The following is a 24,730-nucleotide window of genomic DNA, read 5'->3' as shown; positions in this document are numbered from 1 at the left end:
CAGAAGAGGGTTGGACACTGAACACACACATTTTGAGGGAAAAATTGGGGCTGCAAGTGGTATCCAAGGCGGATTGAAACCAGAATGTGACTGAAGCATGTGTATAGCTGTAGTCTGTCAGCAGATGCTCAGGGTGTGACCTACATGCTGTTTGGCTCTTTGAGGGGCTTAATTTGGTAGTTACAGTAGTAAAGAACTAGGAGGTATTCCCAGTTGCAGAGCAAAGCTGACACAACCCTTCAGTGTCTGGATTGCATCCTGGGATGTCACAGCAACGTGATGGCAAATTAAATTCAATATCAATAATGCAAAACAATGCTCATTAGAGGGGGAAATGTAAACTACTGATACATCTTACAGGGTTTTTAATTAACTATATTAATCTCAATATACCTGAACACCACTGTAGAAAGGTCAATAAAAACACCTACTCAATGTGCAGCTGTGGTCAAAGAAGCAAACAAGAAATTAAGATGAATAAGGAATGGGATGAGTAATATGGAAATTATAGTGCCATTATAGAAATCAATGGTATGACCTCACCTAGCATACTGTGTGCAGTACTAAAAATGAAAAGTGCAGTATTAGAGGAACAACAAGATAATGATCAAAGCCAAGGAAAAATTCATATAAAGAGACTGAAAAGACTGATTGGTATGTGAAAAAGGAGACAAATAAGAGGGCACGTTATAAAAGTATATAAAATAACGAATAGCATGGAGAAGGCAGATTGGACACTTCTGTTCTCCCTGACGCATAACACAAGACTAAGGGGCCATTTAATAGAACCTAAAATGTGGACATTCAAAACCACTTTTCCATACTGTATGTGATTAAGCTGTGGAACTCATTGTCACAAGCCAATAACTTAACAAAATTCAAAGAATGACTGAATAACTACATAAAGAATATACAGTTATCATAATTTATGTCAACAAGAATGTTGAAACCTCATGCTTCAGGGTTAAACCAATTTAACTACTAGAGACTAGGATGAGACCTTATATGGAGAAATTATTTTAGATTAGCCTACTATTAGCCCTTTCTTCTGAAGCATCTGGTATAAATCACTATATTTTAGATTAGATGGGTCTTGGGAGTGATCCAGTGTAATAATATGCTTAAAATACTGAACTTAACACTCCCAAGAGATGCCCTTTAAATATATGTTTGAAAGAGACACAAATATTCATGCAGTTTATGAAACAATTGAACTGACGAGCTTTCAATAAGTCAATATTGAATCAAAGTTCAGATGGTTAAATCCATGCCCATCATCACATGATATATTTGTTCTACTCCAAGTAGTAATCAGCAAAGAATCAGCACTTACCTTATAGTAGAACTTTTTGGCTAATGTGTGCACAAAGATTAGGTTAGCCACAGCTGCAGTTCCATACAAGAAAACAGAGACATAGAAGTGGTTGTACCAAGAAAGAGACCGCCCAATGAGAGAGATGAACACTGCCACAATAAGGACAATTACTACTGTGGAGAGCCAACTTAACAGTGTGAAGCCAAATGCAATGGAGAGCTCCTTCAAATAGTTAATAGCTAAGGAAGAGAGAAAAAACAGTTAACCCACATACAATGGACCATTTTATTAGATACATCATGCAGTTAAGGTGCTATACTGGGACTAAAATTACAGGAATGATCACCCTGACCATTAACACAATTAAGTAAGTTGCAGTGTAGGCTTAAGGGTCTACTGGTGAAGATTCCTTTTAATTGTATCTAGGCCTAAGCCATCCAGCCCATGTCCTTGTCATATAAGATTCTTATTGAATTAGTGATTTGTTCAGGGCATTTCTCCTGAGAGATAGCTGAGGAAAGATTTTGTTTAAGGATTCTAGTTATGTTTTCCCACAGAAAGGTGGACGTTTCCTTGATTTTGGTTTGGTTAAGTTATAATGATTAGTTCTGTCCTCTTGCTCCCCTCCCAATAATTAAAAGAGAAATTTAATCGTAGGGCATTTGGGATTGGGAAGAAATTTTCTTCCCAGGTCAATTTGTCTGAGACTTTGGGGGTTTTCATTTTCTGGTGCAGCATTTGCCAGGGGTAACTTGCAGGTTTAAACTACTGTAAATAGTGGATTCTCTGTAACTTGAAGTCCTTAAGACAGGATTTGAGACTTTAAGTAATTCAGCCAGAGGTTAGGGATCTACTTCAGGAGTAGGTAAGGTTCTGTGTCCTGAAACATACAAGAAGTCAGACTAGATGATCATGATGGGCCCTATCGATCTTAAAGTCTATGAGTCTATTTAAACTACGTAGACAAAGTACATTTTTCCTTTTAAAGTCTCTTTTATTATTTGCTGCTATGCTGTATACTGACAAGTTTGTATGTAAAAGATACTCTTCTTTTTCAGAAAAAGATTCTGTCCATGTTACTAAAACTGTCATTGAGTAACTTTGAAATAATTTCAGATGGTTGTTTTTAACTTTAAAAAAAAACCATTAAAATTCTCATGAAAAGCTGTGCTACAAAGCAATTTTGATTTTGGGCATATCATCATTTGCCCAAATAAACAAACAGAAGTAAAGACAGCATCAATTTAATGGTTGCAATCTTTATCAAATGTACACATTGCACCTCTACAAACCGGAGGAACTCTCTGGTCTGGCAACATCCATAGTCCAGTTGGACCACGGATGTTCCAGGATCAGAGAATGCCTGCATGCTGCAAGGGGTGGGAGCCAGGCACAATGCAGGGGGTGGGAGCCCCAGCTGGGTGTCGGCTCAGCTGGGCTGGAAAGCCAGTGCGCAGCTCAGCAAGGCTGTGGAAGGGGGGTTGGATGCCCATCTGGGCTGCCTGGGGGAGCCTGACGTAAGGCTCAGTTGGGTTGTGGGGCAGTTGGGGGGGGGGAAGGGGGAGACTCAAGGGTGCCGGACCACAGTGATCCAACCTGTAGTCATTTTATGCTTCAGTCACTTAATACAAAGAGTTCAAAAGCAAATGACATAAGCCATTGTGTACCCAATATTCATTTTAAAGTTCCTCTATGCAACTAATCATATAATGTGCTGATAATTTCCTATCATATTTGTTCCTATTTAAAAAAAAAAACTTATCAAGTTCTTTCTCTTCAGAAAAAAAATCAAAGTATTCTTAATTGGACTTACCCCTGTTTCTGGGCTGTAATATTTTTTTTCCTACATAAAGGAAAGTAACTGCAGTTATTATATAGTTCATGATTGTGCCAACACGAGCAGGGTAGACCAGAACAAACAGACCAAACACATCAAAGAAGACCACATTTCCATGCCGATAGTCAAACGATTTGGCCAACTTATCTGATGTTGCTAAGTATTTTAGCATTCCTAAAATATTGTCACCTGTTAAAGGGGAAAAGAGACAATATATATATATATATAATATGAAAATAGGAAAGACAAATGCATAGTTCTATATACAGCTAATTAAAAATATAAAATTATTCTTCTAGATCATGTTATAAATGTATTTAAGCTCTTTTATCTGAAATTTTGTATTTGAGCACACACAATGCATAGTATTCTTCTAAATCCACATAGCTACTCTTCACATAAAAATCCTTGGGATACAAGCTCTAAGCACTGAAATGCTATTGCTGTAACAAACTGTCAAAACAAGTAGCCTCAACTTTACAAGAGGGACAAAGGAAAAAAAACCAGAAGTATACTTGGGCACTTGCAACTGTATTACTTTAAACATTTAAAACTGATCTCCATGAAAGTAATTCACAGAACTCTGCTGCTGACCCGATTCCTTCAACTAAAACTGAATATTAGCTATATAATTTGTTCAGGACTGCAAGAGGACAACTGTTGCTTCAGTGCCTATAAAAAGATCAAGAAACAACCCCGGAAAGAGTAAAAATGATTTAATTCTGCCAGTAAAAGGAAGACACTAATGTTGTTTGGTAGCTAACACATACTTTTGGGTGTTGTAGTTTTTCAAAAACCTATTAAGACTTTTTATAGAGTCTCTTAAGAGTAAATTCAGTATATAAAAAGGTGAAATGTTGACATAGCTGGAAAGTAAATTTGCCTCTTTATTCACAGAAATAATAAAATATGGGCCAAAATTGCCCAGACTTTCCTGCCATTTTGGTTCTGCCCTGATTCAGGAAGGACGACTTCTAGAGACAGGTCAGTCTCCATACCATTCATATAACCCTGCCAAGAATATTAAATATGGATGCAAGGTATTATGGGTATTTGCCCACAAAAATGGCTAGAGATATCTCTTTGAACAGCCCTCAGAAGGTGATGAAATTGATCACCACTGACCTGGCCAGATTTAAATCTGAAAGAGGCTCCATAGCGCATTACAAATCATGAGTCATTGAATTTTGAGAAGTTTGATTTCTTTTGGGGATTGCCAATATGTAGATTAGGGATATTAGATTTCAATTAATCAGCTAATTGAGCAGTTGATGGAATTTCTATCAACTACTCCATTAGTCAATAAGGGGGGCGGGCTTGCTATCCCGGATGCATCTCTGCCTTTTAAATGTAGTAAGAGCCACCCACAGCTCTTACTACTTTTAAAAGGCAGAGGCACAGCAGGGAACCCGGGGCAAGCAGGGAATCAAGCAGTCCCTGCTCGCACCAGGTTCAGACCACTGCACCTCTGCCTCCCGTGCTGAGACAGTGCTGGGGGAAACCAGCTTTTAAGCCAACTCCCCCTTTGCTGTTGGGGGAAGCGATTAGTAGTGACTCAACTACCAGATATGACTAGTTTTATTGGGTAGTCAATTAGTCAATTACATCACTAGTGTAATAACTTAAAAAACAGTGAGTAGTCCTGCAGCACCTTAGAAACTAACAACAAAATTAGATGGTATCATGAGCTTTCATGGGCACAGCGTGTAGATTATGCATCACTAATCATTAAGAAATTTCCAAGGTATGGAGGCTACAATAAGGGTTAATGGAAAAAGGAAGAAACTTCCATTTAGCCATATTCTTTATAACATTTTGGATGGACATCTGAATACCAACCTGCTCTCTGAATTGAATCGGATAAGATTCTGTCTGGTGTGTCATATTTTGTATGGTAAATGTAGCCATTTTCAATGAAAGCCAAGTCTATTCCTATGAATATAGAAAAAAACTATGATTAAAGTTACCTAAACGTAATCAAACACTTGATTCAGAACATTTTACAAAACAAAAACAGTTTTGGTCTACCAATGTTATCCAACAATAATTTTTGACTTCCATAACTTGAACAACTTCCCACATGCAGTAAGACTACTTAAGTACCAATTTTAAAACAGAGTAAGGACATATTTAATTACAGGCATATGAAAATATTTGGCCCTTCTGTATTTTACTGCCATGCTGGGTGTTTGTACATGCTTCCCTCTACTAGTCTAGAAAGTCATGCCTATGCCAATATTCCTGATCACCCGATTCTCTTCTGAGGCTTAATGTCAAGCCTCCAAGGGCAGCACAAGCCCCCTATCACTTTCCATAGTTTATTTGGTGATTGGCTGTCTGCCTGAAGCAGTAGAGTGTCACCCTTACCAGCCAATAGCCAAATTCTTTCTTAGCACCATCACTAAAGATTCAGTGTGGTCCTACACAGAAAATCACCTAGATAATGTAATCCTAAAATTGCATGATTACCGCTGCTTAATAACTCTCTATGGCCAGTTTACAGGTAACAAAATATTTTTGCAATAACTACCTGGGCTCCAACCTCAAGCTGAATTCTTTCCTTCTTGTGAATCACCACTAGTAAAGGTTCTACAAGCCAAATGATGCCTCCAATGTCCCCTGTGCAATTCAGTTTGTATGCTCACAGTAATACCTACATACTCCTAGTGCTGTTGCTAATTTTGTATCCGTGTATCTGATCAAAACAAAAATTCTGCTGGTGCACAAGAAGGAATAGAATCCATCTCTTAAAAACTCAGCTGTTTTCGCTCTGCGTGGCTAACAGAAGGCAATAAAAACTAATTTTCCATCTAATGTAGCAAAGATGTTTCCAAACACACATGGACCCAGATTAGCCAGATCAGAAATTACAGTATTCATTTTATGCAATCAATTTTGAGATCAGAAATGTGCTTTAAAACAGTTCAGAGCATGCAGTAAAATACTTTGCTTTAGCCATGTCCTTAAGTGTCACTCTGGAAAAACAACTTTTCTAGAGAACAAGACACCTTAATGTGCATTCGTAGCTAAACATATTAAAATACCTTAAATCCTCCTCCTCCTATAGGAATCTATTTTCCTTTAGCATTTCTGCCAACTGAAATGTCATTTTGTGCTCCATGTCTTCTCCAATGAAACCATCCATCATTTAAGTAGTTAGGAAAAAGGAACTGGTGTGAATTCTAAGATAAGGATTCTAAAGTCTCTATTCTTGACCACCTGCTGTGTGACTGCTGCAATGAAAGTAGCAATAGTGCAGCCGTAACAGTTAAATACCTAAAAGCAATGTTTCATTTTCCCTATCTATTCTTTACATATATAATTTTTGTTCTAATTCTTAATTGCAGGTGGGGATTTTTCCCCACTTACATTAAAATGTTTTAAATGTAACTATGCTATTATATACATATTTGATTTCAAAGAGATTTTCCTGATTTTTAAATAAGAATTTTCCTCCTCTGGTTGCCCACCTAGACTATCTTTCTCCAACAGGCACCCTTTGATTCTATTATCACTGGCAGCAAAACTGCCACTGCCAATTCATACGCCAGAAAAGAGCAATTTTCTAATGCTCATGTACCTGGATTGCAAGGTGACAACAGTAGCAACTTGATATAACCTATATATGTGTGGTGATGTGTGACATTACACTTAATATTCTTATGATATGAATATGACAAAACTCAGATATACTTCACGTGAGATATCAGTGAAAAGGTTACGATTTACTGAATGTAATTATCCAATTTGTACACCTGAATTATTTCTGTATCTGAAATTAGAAATACTGACCGTGTGTGTTTTTGAAATGTGCTAACTTTGGGTGTTGCACACAATTGCCCTTCAGGTACAACAATGAAAAAGCCAGATAGGGCTGACTGCCCATTAGCTAAGACAATGGACTATGAAAGAGCTTAGTCTTCCTGTGAAGGCTCCAAACTGCCTGATAGTAATGGCTGCCACAGCTCTGCAGAGACATGGGTCTAAGCCAGGCATGTCCAAAGTCCGGCCCGCGGGCCAATTGCGGCCCGTGTTCCGGTTTAATATGGCCCCACAGGTAATTTGGCAATATCTATCTTTTATGGCCCCCAACGAATCCATATGTATTGAGATGAATACATTGTAAAATCTCAGTTAATGTCAGTTGGTCTAAATCAGTTATAAATATATTTGGACACAACATGTATACTTGGTGTTATGTTCCTGTTCATATTTTTTGAACTTAAAAGTTGACAGACAACCTTTATTACCAGTAATATGTAATGTACTTTACAATGTTCCTGACATATATTTCAGCTTCCTGGATTTTTTTTTCATCTGGCCTTCAGATATGAAAGGCAGAGTGATTTAACACCTGTTTAGATTTGTCATCCATGTGATGAAATGAAAAGTATGTTGTTTGCAATAAACTTTGCATAAAATAGTTAATTTGCATTTAATTTGAATGGTTCAAAGAATGTCAGGCAAAATGGTCGGCCCTCACGCATGTTCACTTCATCAAATCTGGCCCTCTTTGAAAAAAGTTTGGACACCCCTGGTCTAAGCCACTTGATACTGGACCTCTCTCTCTCTCTTTTGGAACACCAGTGTTTTTCCACTGGAAGACAAAAGGTTCCTGCCTTATAGATACGGTGACCATATTTTCTGAACCAAAAATGGGGACACATGATATAAGGGCCCTATCATCAATCAAATGTTAGTTATGACCCTTGACCCCTTAGGCTCCACCCACCTGGGGCGGAGACCAAGCTCCTGATGCTGCAGATGCTTGAAGCGGGCAGGAGGGACACCCACCTACCCCACCTTGTGGCAGGTTTTTCCCCTCCTCCTTGGCTGCTGATGCACCGCAGCCTGTTAATCATTCACCAAATGGAGAGTGACAATTAGTGCTGCTTGGCCTGGCTGCCTCCTCCCCTCCATGCCAGCCTCGAGTGGGAGAACTCAACACGGTTCTGCTAGAATGCCGTACCGGGTGGGTGGCCAGCGCCTGCTGCCCTGAGCCCGCAGGAGAGGAGGGAAGGGCTGGGCAGAGGATGCTCCCACTAATAGCTATTTATGGACCTATCCTTCATGAATTCATCTACAGGTGTACCTCCCTTAACTGGGACTCCCTGCTCCGGCAACATCCATGGTCCAGCATGGAACATGGCTGTTCCTGGACAACAGAGCCCAGGAAGCGGAAGGTCTGGAGTCGGGGAGGAGCGCTACAGGGGGCACCAGTGACTTAGCTGGGAGCCCAGTGTGTGTGGGAGGAGGGAAGGACAGACAACATGGCAGGGAGTTCTGGCTCCAGCAGAGCTCCCAGCAGCCAAGGAGCTCTGACCCTAGTGGCAGCCAGGGAGCTCTGGCCCCATCCCCTGAGCTCCAGCAACAGAGGCAGTCAGGGAGCTCCCGCTGTGGAACTCTGGCCCAGCCCTCTGACCTAGCCCTAGCCACGGAGCTCTGGCCCCAGACATGGAGCAAGGCAGCTGCGGAGCTCTGCACTGGTTGTGCAGCTGTGGCCGTGGTGCTCCGGCCCCGGCAGCAGTAGGGACAGCAGCATCTAGAGAGCCCTGGGGGGCTGGGGCGGCAGCAGCAGGGGCAAGCTGGAGCCCTAGCCTGGTGGCAGTATGGGCCATGAGGGGAGGGACCTTCCCATTTCTGGCAAATCCCTTTGTCTGATACCAGTCAGGTCCCGAGGGTGCTCAACCAGTGAGGTCCAACCTGTAGTTCTTTTTTAAACTCTGTTGCAGTCTTGGCCTTCACAACATCCCTGAGCAAAGAGTTAGGGAAACACCTCCAGAGAGGAGACTCCCCTAGCAAGACAGGACCAATGGATCCCTCTGGGCCTATCTGCCCCAGGATAGGAACCCCTCAGTAGGGTTGGGGAACTGGAGGGAAACCTTTGGGAAAACCTGATCTTCTGCCACCAGAAGCTGCTCGGCTGCAGGAAGCACTCCCAGAATCTGGCCACTGGCCTGAGTTTCAGTAGGGCCAGGATGGGCTCTCACAGACTCAGCTCCTGGTCTTTGAGCCAGCAGCACCAAAGGGCATGCAGCTGCTGCAGCCGCAGCATCTCACCGGGGGTATACAGGACACACATTTTACTATGAGCCCTGGTACATACAGGCCCCCCTGATCCCCTTCTGCTCTGCATCACAGACCTGTGCTAAAAGTTCATGCTGTAAGGGGTCTAAAACCATTAGTTGCTTAGTTATGAAAAGGTTCAAAGTGGTTACAGAAAATAAGGTGTAAGGTGTGTCAGGCCAGGCCCTGAAGAACACACACAGTCACCTGCTCCACCTGCGGTTGTTCTTCCTGCCCCTCAGTCATGCTGTGAATGCAGCACAGTGACTACCCCACCATGCAGAGCCCCTCCCCTGCTCCGCCCCACGCCCCTGGGAACCCCGCACCGCTCACCGTGTTCAGCGACCACTGCAGGAAGCGCAGCAGGTTGAAGGCACTGCAGGCCTTGGCCGCTCCCTATGCACTGCCACTCTCACGGTGCGGCCGCCTAGCCCAGCCCCCCACTTGAACTCCTGGGCCCCTCAGCCCTGCCCCGAGGGAGAGGCCCAAGCCTGGGCTGGCTTCACTGCTGGGTCCACCCTCCTGCGAGGGAAGGGCTGAGCAGAGGCAGACGCTTTCCAGCCATATCAGGGACTCCGGCCAGGGGCCCCCAGTCTGTGGCAAAGAGTCACCAGGCTACGCTGGGCTGGAGCATGCACTGAAATGCAGCGCTCCAGCCCCAGCAGCAGCTAGAGAGCTCTGGCCCGTCTCTCTGCCCCAGCCCTGGCCACAGAGCTCCGGCCCCAGCCTCCTCTGGTGGCGTCACCACCACACACGCTCCCTACTATTCAGGAGCCGTGCACAGCACCAACGCTGGAAGCAGCCTCTCACTAGTTCCAGTATCTTGTGGGGGCGGGGGAATGGCAGTGCACAGGTGCTTCTAGCTGCATTTTGATCCCTACGGCTTTCTGGGTCATTTCACAGCTTTATGGGGACACTGGGACAGGAGATTCAAATTTGGGATTATACCGGAAAATCCAGGACGTATGGTCGGCATACGTATAGAAGAGCTATATAAACCAGGAGAGTGACATCACCATGGTTCTTCTCTGCCTCCCTACCAAAAGAGATTGAAAAACACCTGGAACTAAGAACTGAATTTGGGGGAGAAGAGAGAGGGCCGTTGAGCCTAAGCTGGACGGATGTCCAGTTTGTCAGTAATGCCACTTGAGGTTTCAAACTGCAAGCTCTGTAATCTGCCTGTGACAACATTTAGGGGGGAAATTACTGTTTGTAGCCAATGTCATTAGTGAATCAAGCTAGTTTGCATGTTTTGTTTTATTTGCTTAATAATATGTTTTGTTCTGTTTGTTATCCCTTATATTAATTTTAAATGGATCTTTTGGAGTTAATAAACTTATTTCTTGTTTATAACATACCCCAGTTTGTTCAAGTAATACCAGAAGTAGGGAGGGGAGGAGGGCAGAAATTGTGCATATGTTCCTCCACATTGAGGGTATGTCTACACTAGCTCGTTAGTTCGAGCTAGGTAGGCAAATGAGGGAAACCGGAGTTGCAAATGAAGCCCAGGATTTAAATATCCTAGGCTTCATTTGCATGTTCCCGGGCGCCGTCATTTTTAAATCCCCCTTAGTCCGAACTAACTGCCCGCGGCTAGACGCGGTAGTTAAACGTTAATTCGAACTAACTCTTTAGTTCGAATTAACTGTTACTCCTCATTCCACTTAAGAGCCTGGCTCAGCAAGACCAGTAAAAAAGGAACCCATGCTGGCAGAACAAGCAGGCTCATGTGGTATCTCAGCACATCAGGTGGCATCTTAAAGTGGGGGACCCGTCACAGTATTAACCTCACCTGTAACATGATACTGTGGCCCATGCTCTCATAGAGGAAAGCATTTTATACTTTCAAACCTGCTTTGACACTGTGGTACCTTTTCGGTTTAATTAAGATCAACTGTAATTCAGAATATAAATCTACAACTTAAAAGTCAAGAGAATTTTCAAACAACTTGTAAAAAGCCAATGAGCAGTCCTGTAGCACTGTAGAGACTAACAAAAATATATGTATAGTATCATGAGCCTTCGTGGGAAAAACCCACTTCTTCAGATGAGATGATCTTGAGTCTCGGAGAATTTTCAGCGTGCTATGGCTTTTAGCACTAGAATGCTAGTCAACCAGGGTTGACCAAAAATTAAGACACTGAGGACCCTAAATATATACACCTAGTCTGTGTGGGACACCAAAAACAATAACGGTTATTTTCCTAGGGGAGACACACAACACCCTCCTGCTAAACTTAAACAGACACCAAGTCAAGTATCAGTTCATGGCCTAGAACCCAAACTCTAAAACCGTTACATAAGTAAACATTTGTAGGACTGGCCCCTTGTTATAAATCTAAATAAGGGTTAAATAATGCCCCCCCACTGACAGACCATCTGATAACATACCTGGAATATTCCCAAAGTCCCTGTAGATACGGAAGTCTGTTTCTGCAGGAATAATTCCACTCTGAAACACTTCCTGTGCCACCACAGAAGCAAAGGGGTGCTTGGCTGCAAAGACATATGCTTGTACCAACCAAGGATTTTCTGGCCCTGCCAATAGAGAGTAAGGGTTTTACAGAAACAGGAGAATCATACACAAGATCAAAACTGAAAGAGTGAAGGCTGATAAGAGGAGGCATCACTGGGCTTAAATATATGCTCCATGGGAAACATCTTAGTTAAGTGTATCTTGCAGGCAGATCTACTTGATATGAAGAAGTAGTTTCTAAACCAGGGGTGGGCAATAATTTTTGACCAGGGGCCACTTCAGAAATTTTTGAAGTGACCCTGGGCAGCTCTGGAAGGAGCGGGACCTCAGAAGGAAGGGGAGGGATTAGGACACTTCCGTGCTTCCTTGCCCACAGACCCTGATTGGTCTGGGGATGGGGAGCACGCAAAGTCTCCTCCTGCCCTGCTTCCATCCTGCAATAAGCGCACAGTGCTTCTATGCACTGCACACTCCTTGCAGGGCAGGGGCAGGGCAGGGGCAGGGTGGGAGGAGACTTCACACGCTTGCCCCTGCCCTCAGTTGGCCTGGGAGCAAGGGAAGCACCAAGTCTCTCGCTCCCTGCCCTCAGGCGCACAGCACTTAAGAGTCAACCACCAGGGCCCTGGTCAGCCTGGGGCAGGGGAGCAGCAGGGCCTCCGAGGGCCGGATCAACCCGCTTAGTGTGCTGGATCTGGTCCATGGAGGCCCTTTTGACCACCCATGTTCTAAACTCAACTATCTCAAAACAACACAAATATTCAAAGAAAAACTAAGTATATTCAATACATCTAGCTAGTCTCTGAATTAATTATTGGTCTTCACTCATAACAGCAGACTTTAATGGAAAACTGTTTAGTTAAGGGGAAAAATTATTCTGTGTTTCCACAGTTTACCACTTAAATAAGTTTCATACTGCTCCTTAATTAAGATCTCAGATATGCTGCTGTATAACAGCACAAGACTGAGAGTAAGGACAGTAAACCAGATTCGAAGTGGACAGAAACACAACAGAAACAGGAGTTTTATCAGGATCATAGCTTTATTACGTTGAGTTTGAAAGCCATGGCCTCTATGATTAAAAATACCTAACTTGAAGGAACAAGCAGCAGTCCTGTGGCACCTTACAGATTAACAACTATATCATGAGCTTTCATGGGTAAAACCCACTTCATCAGATGAGCTGGAATGGAGTCCAGGGTATATATAACAGCAAAAGCAGTTACCTGTCAATTGTAAGACCAAGCTCCTTTAGATTCTCAATAAGGATGTGTCTACACGTACTACAGCAGCACACCTATCTATGTCTACAAGAAGAGTCTGTCTCTCTGCTTGTGCCATAGCCTTAGAGTAATTAAACCCATATAATAATTTATTATCCATAAAGTAAGGATAAGATGAGGATTCTGTATGGTGTGAAGTTTCCTCTCATTGACCTCCTGGGCCAGTTTCAATGTTATTTAAAAAGCTTGTTTCTAATAATAAAGTTTTATATTTTGTTTGTTTAATTTTTTGTTCTAAATGAAACACAACTACCCCATACATACAAGTGGGAAGCTTAATGCATGATCATACCTGTTTGAAATACAAGCTCTTTCCCTCCTACACCTGCTGCCTCCAGGTTGATAAATGCTTTAATCAACTTGGCCCAGCGGTGTTGTGTAATGAAGCCATGACTCGCCTTGACAGGAAGAAAAGATATAGGTCAAATATTTTTAAAACAAAGCCTAGAGGTAATTTTCCATCAGAAGCATCTGGAATTCAGATTTTGACAGGGGAAGATCATAGGTGCACTGCAGGTGAGGCCAGAAATGTACTTGAGGGCAAGAGAAGAGGAACCATCAACATAAGAGAATTCATCCAGCTGTAACAGTGGTGTCATGTCCATAACACCACCACAAGATGTTTCATCTTTGTTCATGCCCTGAACCACTAAGAATATGAATGGTTAATCAGTTAGCATCACCTTTACCAAGTAATGCTTACCAGTTCCAGCCCCCGACAATTAACTGTAACAGCAGCTGCTCCAGCCCAGTCAGAGTAGCGTCTACCTGTGTCAGGGTGCTGCTCCAGCCCATCGAGCTAGAGTGGCCCCTCCACCTGCCCCAATTTAAGCAGTTAACCGGTTAAACAATACATTTAACTAGCTAACTGATTAAATGGGATATTACGTTCCTCTCAACAACTTTTATGTTCATGCTCATTGTTTCATGTCCGATCCAAATATTATTTAATATGTATTATATACTATAGAGCCCAATCAGCCAGGCCCTGAACAATCACAGACACACAGTCTTTGTCCCAAAGAGGTTACAAGCTAAAATGCCTACAAACAATAGTTTAGCATAAGTAGAAAGTTTAAGATCTAGTTGAGCATAGTTTGTTTTTGTTATAATGACAAAACAAAATGTATTTAAGTAATAACTACTATTATCAGGAATATAAAACGTTCCCTACTATGGCTTACTAAACATATCGTTCTTCCTAAATTATAAATGAAGAACCATATATTACAACATAGACTTCCCTATCAATACACTAGTACGGATAGACTTGCAGTGTAAATGTAAACTGAGCACTAACATCACTTTCACTTCCAGAATGATGTAAAAGTGGCCTGAATCTAAGTGACAATCATGCCTGTACAGTATATGAATCTTTAGAATTACAAGGTCTGTTAACTTTCACTGACTAAATGTTATACCGTAATTCCTCACTTAACACATGCCTGCTTAACACATTTTTGCAATAGCACGGGGTTTTTTTTTTTAAGGGAACATTTTTCAAACAACACGACCATGTCCCTGCAACAACATGATTTCCCCTTAGCCTGGCCAGTGGCCAGCAGCTGTGTGAGGCTTCCCCGGCCTACCTGCAAAGCGGCAGAGGGTTGCTGCTCGCAGCACCGTTCCCCGGTGACTCCCTCTGGCCTGACGCAAGGCATCTGGCCAGAGGGGATCACCGGGGAACTGCACTGCGAGCGGCAAACCTCCACCGTTTTGTAAGGAGGAAGAGGAAGCCCCGTGCAGCTGCCAGTGACCCGCCAGCTGGGGAAACCCAGCCGCCGGCTGCAAGCCCCCTCCCCTGCCCTTTTCTTCATTTCTCCAGAGCCAAACACCTCCCCTCCCTGCTATAACCCTGCTAATAAGTGCAGGCTGGAGCTGCGAGCACAGGTGTGCTTGAAACGCAACCCCCACCTTTTCCATTATTTTCAATGGGAAAATTGACCCCACATAACATGTTTTCACTTAGCACGATCATTTTCTGAAATGTATCTACTGTGTTAAATGAGGAATTACTGCAGTTGCATGAACCACACAGTCTTACCATACATATGGAAAGGAGGAAATGAATGGCTATAACATCAATTTGTGACTTGCCCAGGGTAATGAAAAGAGCTTTACAGCATACAAATAAAATAATCAATTTGCATTTCTATACCTACTATCATAGGAAATCAAAAGATTTATAAATATTAAGTCTGTGAATTAAGTATAGCACCCATCTGAAAACAAGTGTGTATAATGCAGAGAAGTGCAAGTTGGAAGTAGAAAACAAGAATTGAGATTCTCGGTCCTTTACTCTGAGCAACACACAATGCTGCATCTGACCTGCAACATTAAGGAACCCAGTCATTAAAGCTGTAACATTGTGACCACCCAAAATTTGAGTATAAATTTAATTTTAAGTAGCAATTAGCTTTTTCTCACAGATAACTGAAAAGATTAACATCTGTAATTGAGATTTAGGTTTTGTAAAATGCAAATCATATCTATACTTGCCATTAACTTTGTCAATCATTAATTCAGGGTTCTGATTATGCATGTTTTATGCTAATTAATCCTACCTGCAAAATGCTTTCTTCGGCACCGTTAAAAAGGAATATGACAGCATGTTGCAAGGGATCAGATGACTTTGAAAGAGTGTTCAGTATTTCCAGCATCACTGAGCAACTAACAGCATCATCACTGGCACCTTAAGTGAAACAGAATAGATAACAGTTAGAATAGGGTTTTTTTTGCTCAACAAGTTTTCCCAGGGGCTGTTTTTTCCCCTGGCACACTGTTTGAAATTTTTTTTTATTATTTTCTGGGGGGATTGATTTTTTTTTTTTTTTTTTGCTTGACAAAACCATTGGAACCCTAGTACCAGAACATTTTTTTTAACAAAACAAGCACTGTTAAAACCTATATCCTTGATTAGACCCTTAACTATTTAGACATTTCTGAAAATTGTTACAAGTGACATAACATAAGACTACACAAAAAGTTTTAATATTATATTATTCTTTTTTATTATTTTATTTTGATAATACCCAATGTGCAAACAAATAAAGTTTCAGTATTTCCCCTTCCACAATCAGTTTCCTGTATTTGTACATGTCTCCTATAGCAATGGGGAAGAAAATTAAAACCAGATGTTTTTCTCCATTTTCAAATATATTGATTTCAATTACAACAGAGAATACGAAGTATGCAGTACTCCCTTTATATTATTTATGAACAAAAGAAATATTTTTCAGTTCACTTCATATTAATAGTGTAGAGCAATCTCTTTATTGTGAAAGTACAACTTAGAAATGTAGATGTTTTTTGTTACAGAACTGCACTAAAAACAAAATGTAAAGCTTTAGAGCCTACAAGTCCACTCAGTCCTACATCTTGCTCAGCCAATTGCTAAGATATACAAGTTTGTTTATATTTATATCAGATAATGCTGCTCTTTTATTTATGTCTTTTGAAGTAATAACAGGTTTTTGTATGACACTTTTGTAGCTGGCACTGCAAACCATTTACACTCCAGAGATGCTTAATATTCATATGCCCCTTCATACTTCAGCCACCATTCTAGAGGACATGCTTCCATGCTAATGATGTTTGTTTAAAAAAATGCATTACATTTGTGACTGAATTCCTTGGGGTGAGAACTATGTCACCTGCTCTGTTTTACCTAAATTCTTTAAATTTATTTCATGTTATAGCAATCTCAGGCGATGACCCAGCACATGTTGTTTGTTTATAGAACACTTAACTGCAGATTTAACAAAATACAAAGAAGGTACCAATGTGAGATTGCTACAGCACTCAATCCAAGGTTTAAGAATCTGAAGTGCCTTCCAAAATCTAAGAAGAATGAGGTGTAAAGCATGCATTCAAGAGTGTTAAAAGAGTATCACTGTAATGTGGAAACTACAGAACCCAAATCACCAAAAAAAAGAAAATCAACCTCCTCATGGTAGCATCTGACTTAATGATGAAAATGAACATGCATCTATCTATACTGCTTTGCATCACTATCAAGCAGAATTCATTATCAGCATGGCCATATGACCTCTTGAATGGTGGTTTAAGCACAAAGGGACATATGAATCTTTAGCACATCCAGCATGCAAATATCTTGTAACATCAGCTACAAAAGTGCAATGTGAATGCCTGTTCTCATGTTCAGGTGATATTGTAGATAAGAGGGCAGCATTAACTTCTACAAATGCAAACAAACTTGTTTGAGCAATTGGTTGAACAAGTAAGACCAAGTTTTACATTGTTTTGTTTTTGAATCCAGTTATTTTTGGTACAAAATTCTATATTTGTAAGTTCTACTTTCATGATAAAGAGATTGCACTACGGTACTGGTATTACACAAATTGAAAAATACTATTTTTTACAATGAAATATTTGTAATACAAAAATAAATACATTGTATTTTGTGTTGCAATCAAAATCAATATCTGAAAATGTACAAAACATCTAAAAATATTTTAATAGTCTCTCTCTCTTTCTCTTTATATATTTTCCTATGGGATAACTGAATGATGTCATCGTGTCATTGGTCATTTCACTCTGCTGCCCGCCTCCACTGTCAGCAGCTTGCTGTGGCCAGCCTCAGCGCTGTCCCTTCCAGGCATGGGCAGCTCCAGCTCCTTCTCCCACTTCACACCCTGGGGGGGCTGTGCCGCTGGGGAGGCTGCACTTCCAGGGAGAAGCTGCTGGGGCCAGGTCCCCTCCACCATCTGAGCCCAACACTCCCAGACCCATCAACCTTCTGCTGAGACCCCACAACCCCAGCCCACTCCTGCTCCCCTCCCCTGAACCCTCTTCCCAAGCCAGATACCTACCCCAGAAAGGGGGGGTTGGCAAGTGTAGTGAACAGGGGGCGCAGCTACCTAGTATTCTATTTTTAACAACACGATTAATCATGATTAATTATTAATCACTTGAAAGCCCTAATAATTACATACAAAAAACCTACATCAAAACATTACTAAGGTTGCAAAGTTAAGTACTCAAAAGTTATAAAGTGCCAGAAATAAGGTTGTATATGAATATTCATTCATAGTACTTAATTACATAATATCTTTTCTTCAAGGCTCTGCCTCATTCAGTGCACAGGATAAACTAGTCAATATTTTGTTTGCTCCTCATGGTTCAATATATGGCCACACTCATTTTTTGAACATTATTCAAAACTGCTTTGAAGTAGGGATGTAATAGTGTAGTTGATTAACCGATAAGCAAAAGCTTATAAGTTAATGCTATAGAGCAGTGTTTCTCAAGCTTTTTTTTTTTGATAAAGTACCCCTTTTTCCAAAAAAAAATTATAAGTACCCCCAATACCTATAGTTTTCAGACACAACATTTTTTTCTACCATTGCAACACATTTGTTTAAACAACTTAACAGTAGCAGGGCGGGCGATGAAATTTTTGGGTATAAAAAGTACAAAAATAATAAAGCGCTATAAAACTTAACACAAAAATTCAGTTTTCTCCAAATTTCAGTTGTGTTGATGTACCCCCAGGATTTCTCTCGAGTACCCCTAAGGGTACTCGTACCACTGGTTGAGAAACACTGCTACAGACTACACACATTTCCCTCCTCCCTCAACCAGTAAATTTTTTAGGAGGGTGTCCAGTAGCCCAGCTCAGTTCTGGCTCATGCCGGGTCCAGAACCTACTCCCGATGTGGCTCTGTATTTAAAGTATATTAGGAGCCAGGTGAGCAGGCAGCCTGGCTTAGTTCTGGTTTAAGCTGGGTTCAGGAGCTCAGATGCTCCCCTCCCCAACAGGGGCTTCTGCCTCCCCACATTGCTGCCTCTTTATCAGAGGCAGCAGCAAAGGGAGACAAGCAGCTGGTCTGCAAGAGGAGCTGTTTTTTAAACTGGTTCCCCTCATGGACTAGCTCCTGCTTGGCACCCTGTGTAGCTGCCGGCCCCACCCCCAGGGACTATAAAATAATCGACTAAGTGATAAGAATTCATGAGGTCACTCAACTACTCAATTAACCGATATTTAACATCCCTACTTTGAAGACAAAATTACTTAATGTCCTCACAGGTTTTTTCTATAGAGCTCATCACAACAGTATCAGAGTGCTTCACAAAATATTAATCCATTCTCACAACACACAACCAAGAAGTGAGGGGATGTTATCCCTGTTTTGAAAATGTGGAAAATAAGGCACAAAGATTAAAGAAAAATGTTTCCACTAATTTAGAGGGCCCAAGCTGAAATATCTATAGGATTTCAAGGGAGGAATGTGGAAGTGCTTATCGACTAGTCAATTAACTGCATTTTATCATTAGTTTTTATCCAAAGGTTCTGTGGATAAAAACCAGACTACGCCACTATAATAAAGAAAGGTTTGGGGGGTACTGCTGAGTGTGTCAATTCAGGGCAAATTTCTTAGAGACAGGGCTACTTAAAGCCCAAGACTGGAGGTTCTCCACTATAATGCATACCAAACCAGTCATATGTCTATTCACCACACTTGCTAGGAAGAAGTCATACAAGCAGTGACCTTAGACCAGGGTGGACAATAATTTTTTGCCGGGGGCCACTTCCAAAATTTTTGAAGTGGGCCCGGGCCGCACCGAAAGGGGCAGGGCATCGAGTGGAAGGGGCGAGGCCAGGACACTTCCTGCTTCCCACCCACAGACCATGATTAGTTTGGGGGTGGGGGAGCACCTTAGGGCCCCCCACATACATACCCATGCTCCTGGCAGTGGGAGGAGACTTTGCATGCTCCCTTTTCTGCTTCCAAGCCAATCAGGGCTTGGGGGTGGGGAAGCACGCAAAGCCTTCTCCCACCCTGCCAGGAGCAAGTGGTACTGTGTGCTCTTGGCAGGGCAGAAGAAACGTTGTGTGCTTTCCCACGCATTTTGGCCCTAATTGACCTGGGGGCGGGGGAGAGGCAGGGCCGCTCACCCCCTTTCATCCACTCCTGCCTTAGACACTCCAGTTCTTATGTGCCACCACTAATACCACCCTTTAAACAGATGAGAGGTTATGAAAATCAATGTCACCAAATCAAAAAAGGCTCCCAAGTAATCCAATAGCTCATTCTTCCCCATTATTATTGAGTTCATTTTAATACCCTCTCTAATCTCCCTGAGCATTCACCCTCACTATCACCATCCTGGTCTGGTGGCTGATAATATATCTTCGTTACTATATTCTTATTATTAAAGCACGGGATTACTATCCATAGGTATTCTAGGGTACAGTTTGGATCTTTTAAGATTTTTACTTCATTTGATTCTATACTTTCTTTCACATATAGTACCACTTGCCCACCAGCACAACCAATTCTATCCTTCTCAATATATTTTATAACCTAATATTACTGTGTCCCTTTGATTAACTTCATTCCACAACACTCTGTACTTCCTGTTATATCAACAGCCTCCTTTAAAACAAATACAAATTGTCATATTAAGAAAACAAGAACTCAACAAAGGTAAGTAAAGGCACCTACCTGGGGTGTTTGGTACAGAGTCAAAGTGACAATTGGATAGCACAGCATGTTTAGCTCCACTTCGGGGCTCTAGCTTAACCACGACATTAGTTATGTTTGCATAGTAACTGGTAAAACCACCTAAGAAGTCAATGCTGAAGGAACCTGTTGGCCTCTGTATATCTATAGAAATCTTGTGTGCAACACTGCTTTCGATTTCAATAGCCTTAATTTGTTCTAAGAGGTAGTTAACTGTGAGAATTTCATTTTCTGGACTTCCAACTGTCCTGGGACCAACTGCCGTTATGTTTTCAAGATATTTCCTACAAGAGATAAATTGAAGAATTAATAATTTAAATTTCTTGTAAAAATAAATTCAATATGCAACTTGGCCACAATTTGTATATTTTCAAATACCATTCCACTCCCTAAGACATGCAGAAGAGGCTTAAATCAGCTAGCATGTACTGCAAATGAACACTCTTAAAATTCCAAATGCTATTAGGGTGAAAGATCTCGCTACACTGCATTTGTTCAGTGCCACGTTGCCTATCTAAAAAAGAAACTTTATGTATGACAATATGCCAAATCACTGTTTTTAATCTTTCAAAATAAGAACGTCAACAGTGAAAATCTGCACAGAAACAAAGCATGAAGATTGTCAAGTTTTTTGCTTTTTGATGCATATATACTACATACCCTCTCTCCATGTCCCTCAGATCTGAACAAGCACATTCTTAGTAAAATTTACAATGAAGCAAGTCATAAATATAAAATAAATCTATTTCAATCTTTCAAGCACCTTTCCAAAACAAATTAAAATTTAAGATACATAACACTAAGGAAAACAATTTTATCACCCAAATGTTAATATTTATTCACCAATAAAATAAAACCTACTAGAATGCCAAAAGAAAACCACAGCTCTTAAATATTTAGCCCACTTTCTCCCCACGATACAGCTACACTGCAAGTAAAGAAAGGTGTTAGTAAAGGCAGCCATACCCATACTAAAATTTAGCTAACGCGGGTAACTATAGCAGTGTAAATACTATGGCAGGGTTACTAACCAGAGTATGACATATCTATACTACCACTGATGCTGGCAAAAATTATGACGCTCAGTGGCATGAAAAACAAACAATATAAATTTTGCTGGCATAATTGGTATTATGCATAGTACTATGTCTGCTGGAGAGCTTCACCCACTAGCATAGTTACTGCCATACGTTGATATGGTTGACATGTGAGATCCCCACTGTCAGTATAGAGCGACTACACAGTCTTATAGTAGTGTGGCTGCATGAGCAAAGCTGTGGCCTAAGAGACAGACTTTGTTGATTGGAGGAAAAGTTAACAATTTCAGATGCTGACAGACCAGGGAGGGGAGTGGAATTCCAGAAATGAGTGCTCTTCAATCAAAGGTGAAAGGAAGCGGATGTGTCCCTATGTAGTGCACATCTCTCCCATTTTCCCAGAATTGTAATTCTTCAGGGAAGCAAACCTGTTTCTGAGTTTGTACAATGCCTGGTACAACTATTGATTGGGCCCTGGAACAAGGGCAATGCATCCTATAGGGTGGAAAAGGCTGTGCCTTCCCCAACAGCCCAGCATGGTCCCATCCATGATCTTCTCCGAACCCCGCTCCTGCTTCCCGTTCCCTGTTGCCTCACCCCAGGCTTTAGGGAAGTGTGCTGGGGAAGCCAGGACTTGGGGTGGCTGGGGCCACCAAGTGCTGGGGGCCCCCAAGTATCCCCATGTTTGGAAGGGTAGGACAACTAGGAGAGCTGTGCCACCTGCCCTGTGCTTGGGGAAGATGGAGGCACTAGGGTTTGGGAGCCACATGTCCCCTACCCAGTAGGAAATTTATTTAAAAATGTCTTTCCACATGTCTGACCAGTATTAGTGGGTCCAACCACCTCTGAATCAAGGACTTCCTTCTAATCAAATGGACCAGGTTTTGGGGGGGGGGGGGGACGGAGAGGGGGAAGGGAGATGACACTGAGAAGTCTGCCTCAGTTACTGAAGCACCCTGTATCCTATGACTGTCTGCATCTTGAATGGCAGCAGAAGTGCCTGATCTGTTAAATCAATGTGTTTTTTCTTTCATGGTGCCTTTATATTTGCCTGTCATCCCTTTAGACAGCGGTACTAGACCAGGGCAGGGAATCTGGCCTTCAATTTCACACACACATTCACGCAAGTGATATTTTTTGGGTCCAAAGGTTGCAGGAAGAGAAAGCTTCTTTTCGTCTTGCTCCTCTTTTTGTAGTGTTTCCTTGCTTTAACCCACTATCTCTTTGTTGCTTTTTACCTTCCACATCAAACAAGACTTGCTCACCACTATCTAAGTAGAACCTTAGGAATGGCAAAGGGGTCATGTTCCTAAACATCATGATCTGCACCCAAAGGGTTTTGTACTGAATCTGGGGGATGTTGAAAAACACATTTCCTGGCCCCCTTCCTCAGCTCCCCATGGGTGTTGTAATTCAGTCAGCACCTTCACCGAGCTTTTGAAGATGACCTTGCCCTGGCTCAAGTACTGCAGGGTCCTGCAGATGGGGAAGCGGCCCTTCATGGGCATGGCTGCAGCTGGCGGGACCCCCCCCCCCCCAGCACACACACGGGCAGGCTCCGGCTCTGGCTGGAGTGGGCATCCACCACACACCTCTGGCCTAACTGCCCAGAGCTTGGGAAGGGAGACATGGGGGGGAAGTTCTACATGTTGTTCACTTAACAGTCGAGGCTAGCAGTTACAGGAAGAGGAATTCTGGTGAGGGAAGAAGGTGGGTCCTGGGGGAGGGCCAGGGCCAGTCCAGGGTCAGCCTCTCCCTGCCAGCAGTAAAGGGAGGGGGAAGAGGAGGTACTTCAAAGAGGCAGGGCTGCCACATTGAAATGCCGCCGTAGCGTTTCAAAGCGGCAGCACCACATGGAGCTGACCCTGGGTTCCATGTGGCACAGTCCCTTTGAAATGCAATGGCAGCGTTTCAAAGCAGCAGTGTCGCATGGAGCCCATAGTCAGCTGGGCCAGTGTTTCAAAGGGACAACGCCACCCTATCAACTAATCCAGTGGTCCCCAACGCGGTGCCCGCGGGCGCCATGGCGCCCGCCTGGGCATTTGTGTGCGCCCGCCGACAACCTGGGCCAGCCCCGCCCCCGGCACGCGACATGCACCGGCGCCTGGTGTGCGGTGCTCGGGCGGCCCCAGCCCCGGGGCACATGCGGGCACGTGGCGCCGGTGCTGGCCCCAGGCACGCAGCTTGGGGGGCGGCGCCGGCCCCGGGGCCCACGGCACAAGGCGCTCGGGCAGCCCCAGCCCTGGGGCACATGCCGGTGCCGGGTGCAAGGGCATCCCCGCCCCTGGCGTGCCCCAGGACGCGTGGCCCCACCCCCCGGGCGCTCAGCTCGTGAGTGGCCCCACCCCCCGGGAGCCTCTAAAGGTTGGGGACCACTGAACTAATCGAATAGCCGATGCAACAATAAATCGATTATTCAATTAGTGAATTACACTATACTTAACATCCTTAGTGTGCAGAGCCATCCCGTCCATAGGACAGTCCAATACAGAGGCCCTGGACCCCATAATGGCTGCCTCAACCATCCTACGGACAAGATGGTGCCCTATTCTCCAGTTAACCTGTCGGGCCCAGAGCAAATTGGGGCCACCTGCAGGGGGTCAGACTCCCCGCACTCACCATGGCAATGGGAGCCATAGGGGTGAGAGCGGCACAGCAGCCCGCTCCACTCCACTGCCCTCTTCCAAACCAGTCCAGACTAGGACGCACCACTTCCCGCTGCTGTAGTGAAACAGAGTGACCAGCCTGGCCTAGGAGATGGTGGTGGAGCAGAGCAGAGGCTGCTGCATAGTTCTGCTTCGTGAGTGCAGGGGGCTTGATCCCTGCTGCTACCCCGCACCAGACCCCCCCCACACACACACAATCTCCAAGCACATGACCCTCGGGGGAAGGGGCTTTGGGGGAAAGGGTGCAATGGGGGTGGGAGGACAGAGCAGGGGTAGGAAAAGATGGGGCAGAGGGGAGCAGGGGCTGGACGTGCGGGAAGGGGAGGGACACGCACCCCTGGTCCACATGGCTGCAGCAGCCATGCTGGGGCCGGGAACGGGAACCGCTCGGGCGGGCAGATGGCTCACGGGGCTGCAAGGTCGCCCCCCAGCTCTACTGTCTGTCCAGCGGCCGGTGCGCGCAGCAAAGGCCACGCTGGGAGGGGCGAGGCCGCGGGGCCGAGACTCTCTCCCGGCGCGTCCCTCGCCTGCCCGGGGGTCGGGGGTCCCAGGAGGGGCGGGGGGGG

General features: G+C 43.4%; 1 protein-coding gene and 1 pseudogene across 1 annotated transcript in view; both read right to left on the bottom strand.

Moving 5' to 3' along the window:
- The window catches only part of ERMP1 (endoplasmic reticulum metallopeptidase 1), a 41,604-nt gene that overhangs the window by 16,506 nt on the left and 368 nt on the right, over positions 1–24,730 (bottom strand). Inside the window, exons 2-8 of the mRNA XM_075931613.1 lie at positions 20,444–20,745; positions 15,539–15,666; positions 13,267–13,372; positions 11,610–11,756; positions 4,992–5,084; positions 3,129–3,341; positions 1,334–1,554 (exon numbers count right to left, since the gene is read on the bottom strand). Of these exons, the coding sequence (XP_075787728.1) occupies positions 1,334–1,554; positions 3,129–3,341; positions 4,992–5,084; positions 11,610–11,756; positions 13,267–13,372; positions 15,539–15,666; positions 20,444–20,745 (1,210 nt within the window). The remainder of the gene's footprint in view (positions 1–1,333; positions 1,555–3,128; positions 3,342–4,991; positions 5,085–11,609; positions 11,757–13,266; positions 13,373–15,538; positions 15,667–20,443; positions 20,746–24,730) is intronic.
- On the bottom strand, positions 20,765–24,725 carry LOC142829823 (small ribosomal subunit protein mS25 pseudogene; annotated as a pseudogene).

Source organism: Pelodiscus sinensis, chromosome 6, assembly GCF_049634645.1.
Source record: "Pelodiscus sinensis isolate JC-2024 chromosome 6, ASM4963464v1, whole genome shotgun sequence".
NCBI classification, from domain to species: domain Eukaryota; kingdom Metazoa; phylum Chordata; order Testudines; family Trionychidae; genus Pelodiscus; species Pelodiscus sinensis.
The sequence above is the reverse complement of the archived record's forward strand: the minus strand, read 5'-3'. Positions and strand labels throughout refer to the sequence as shown.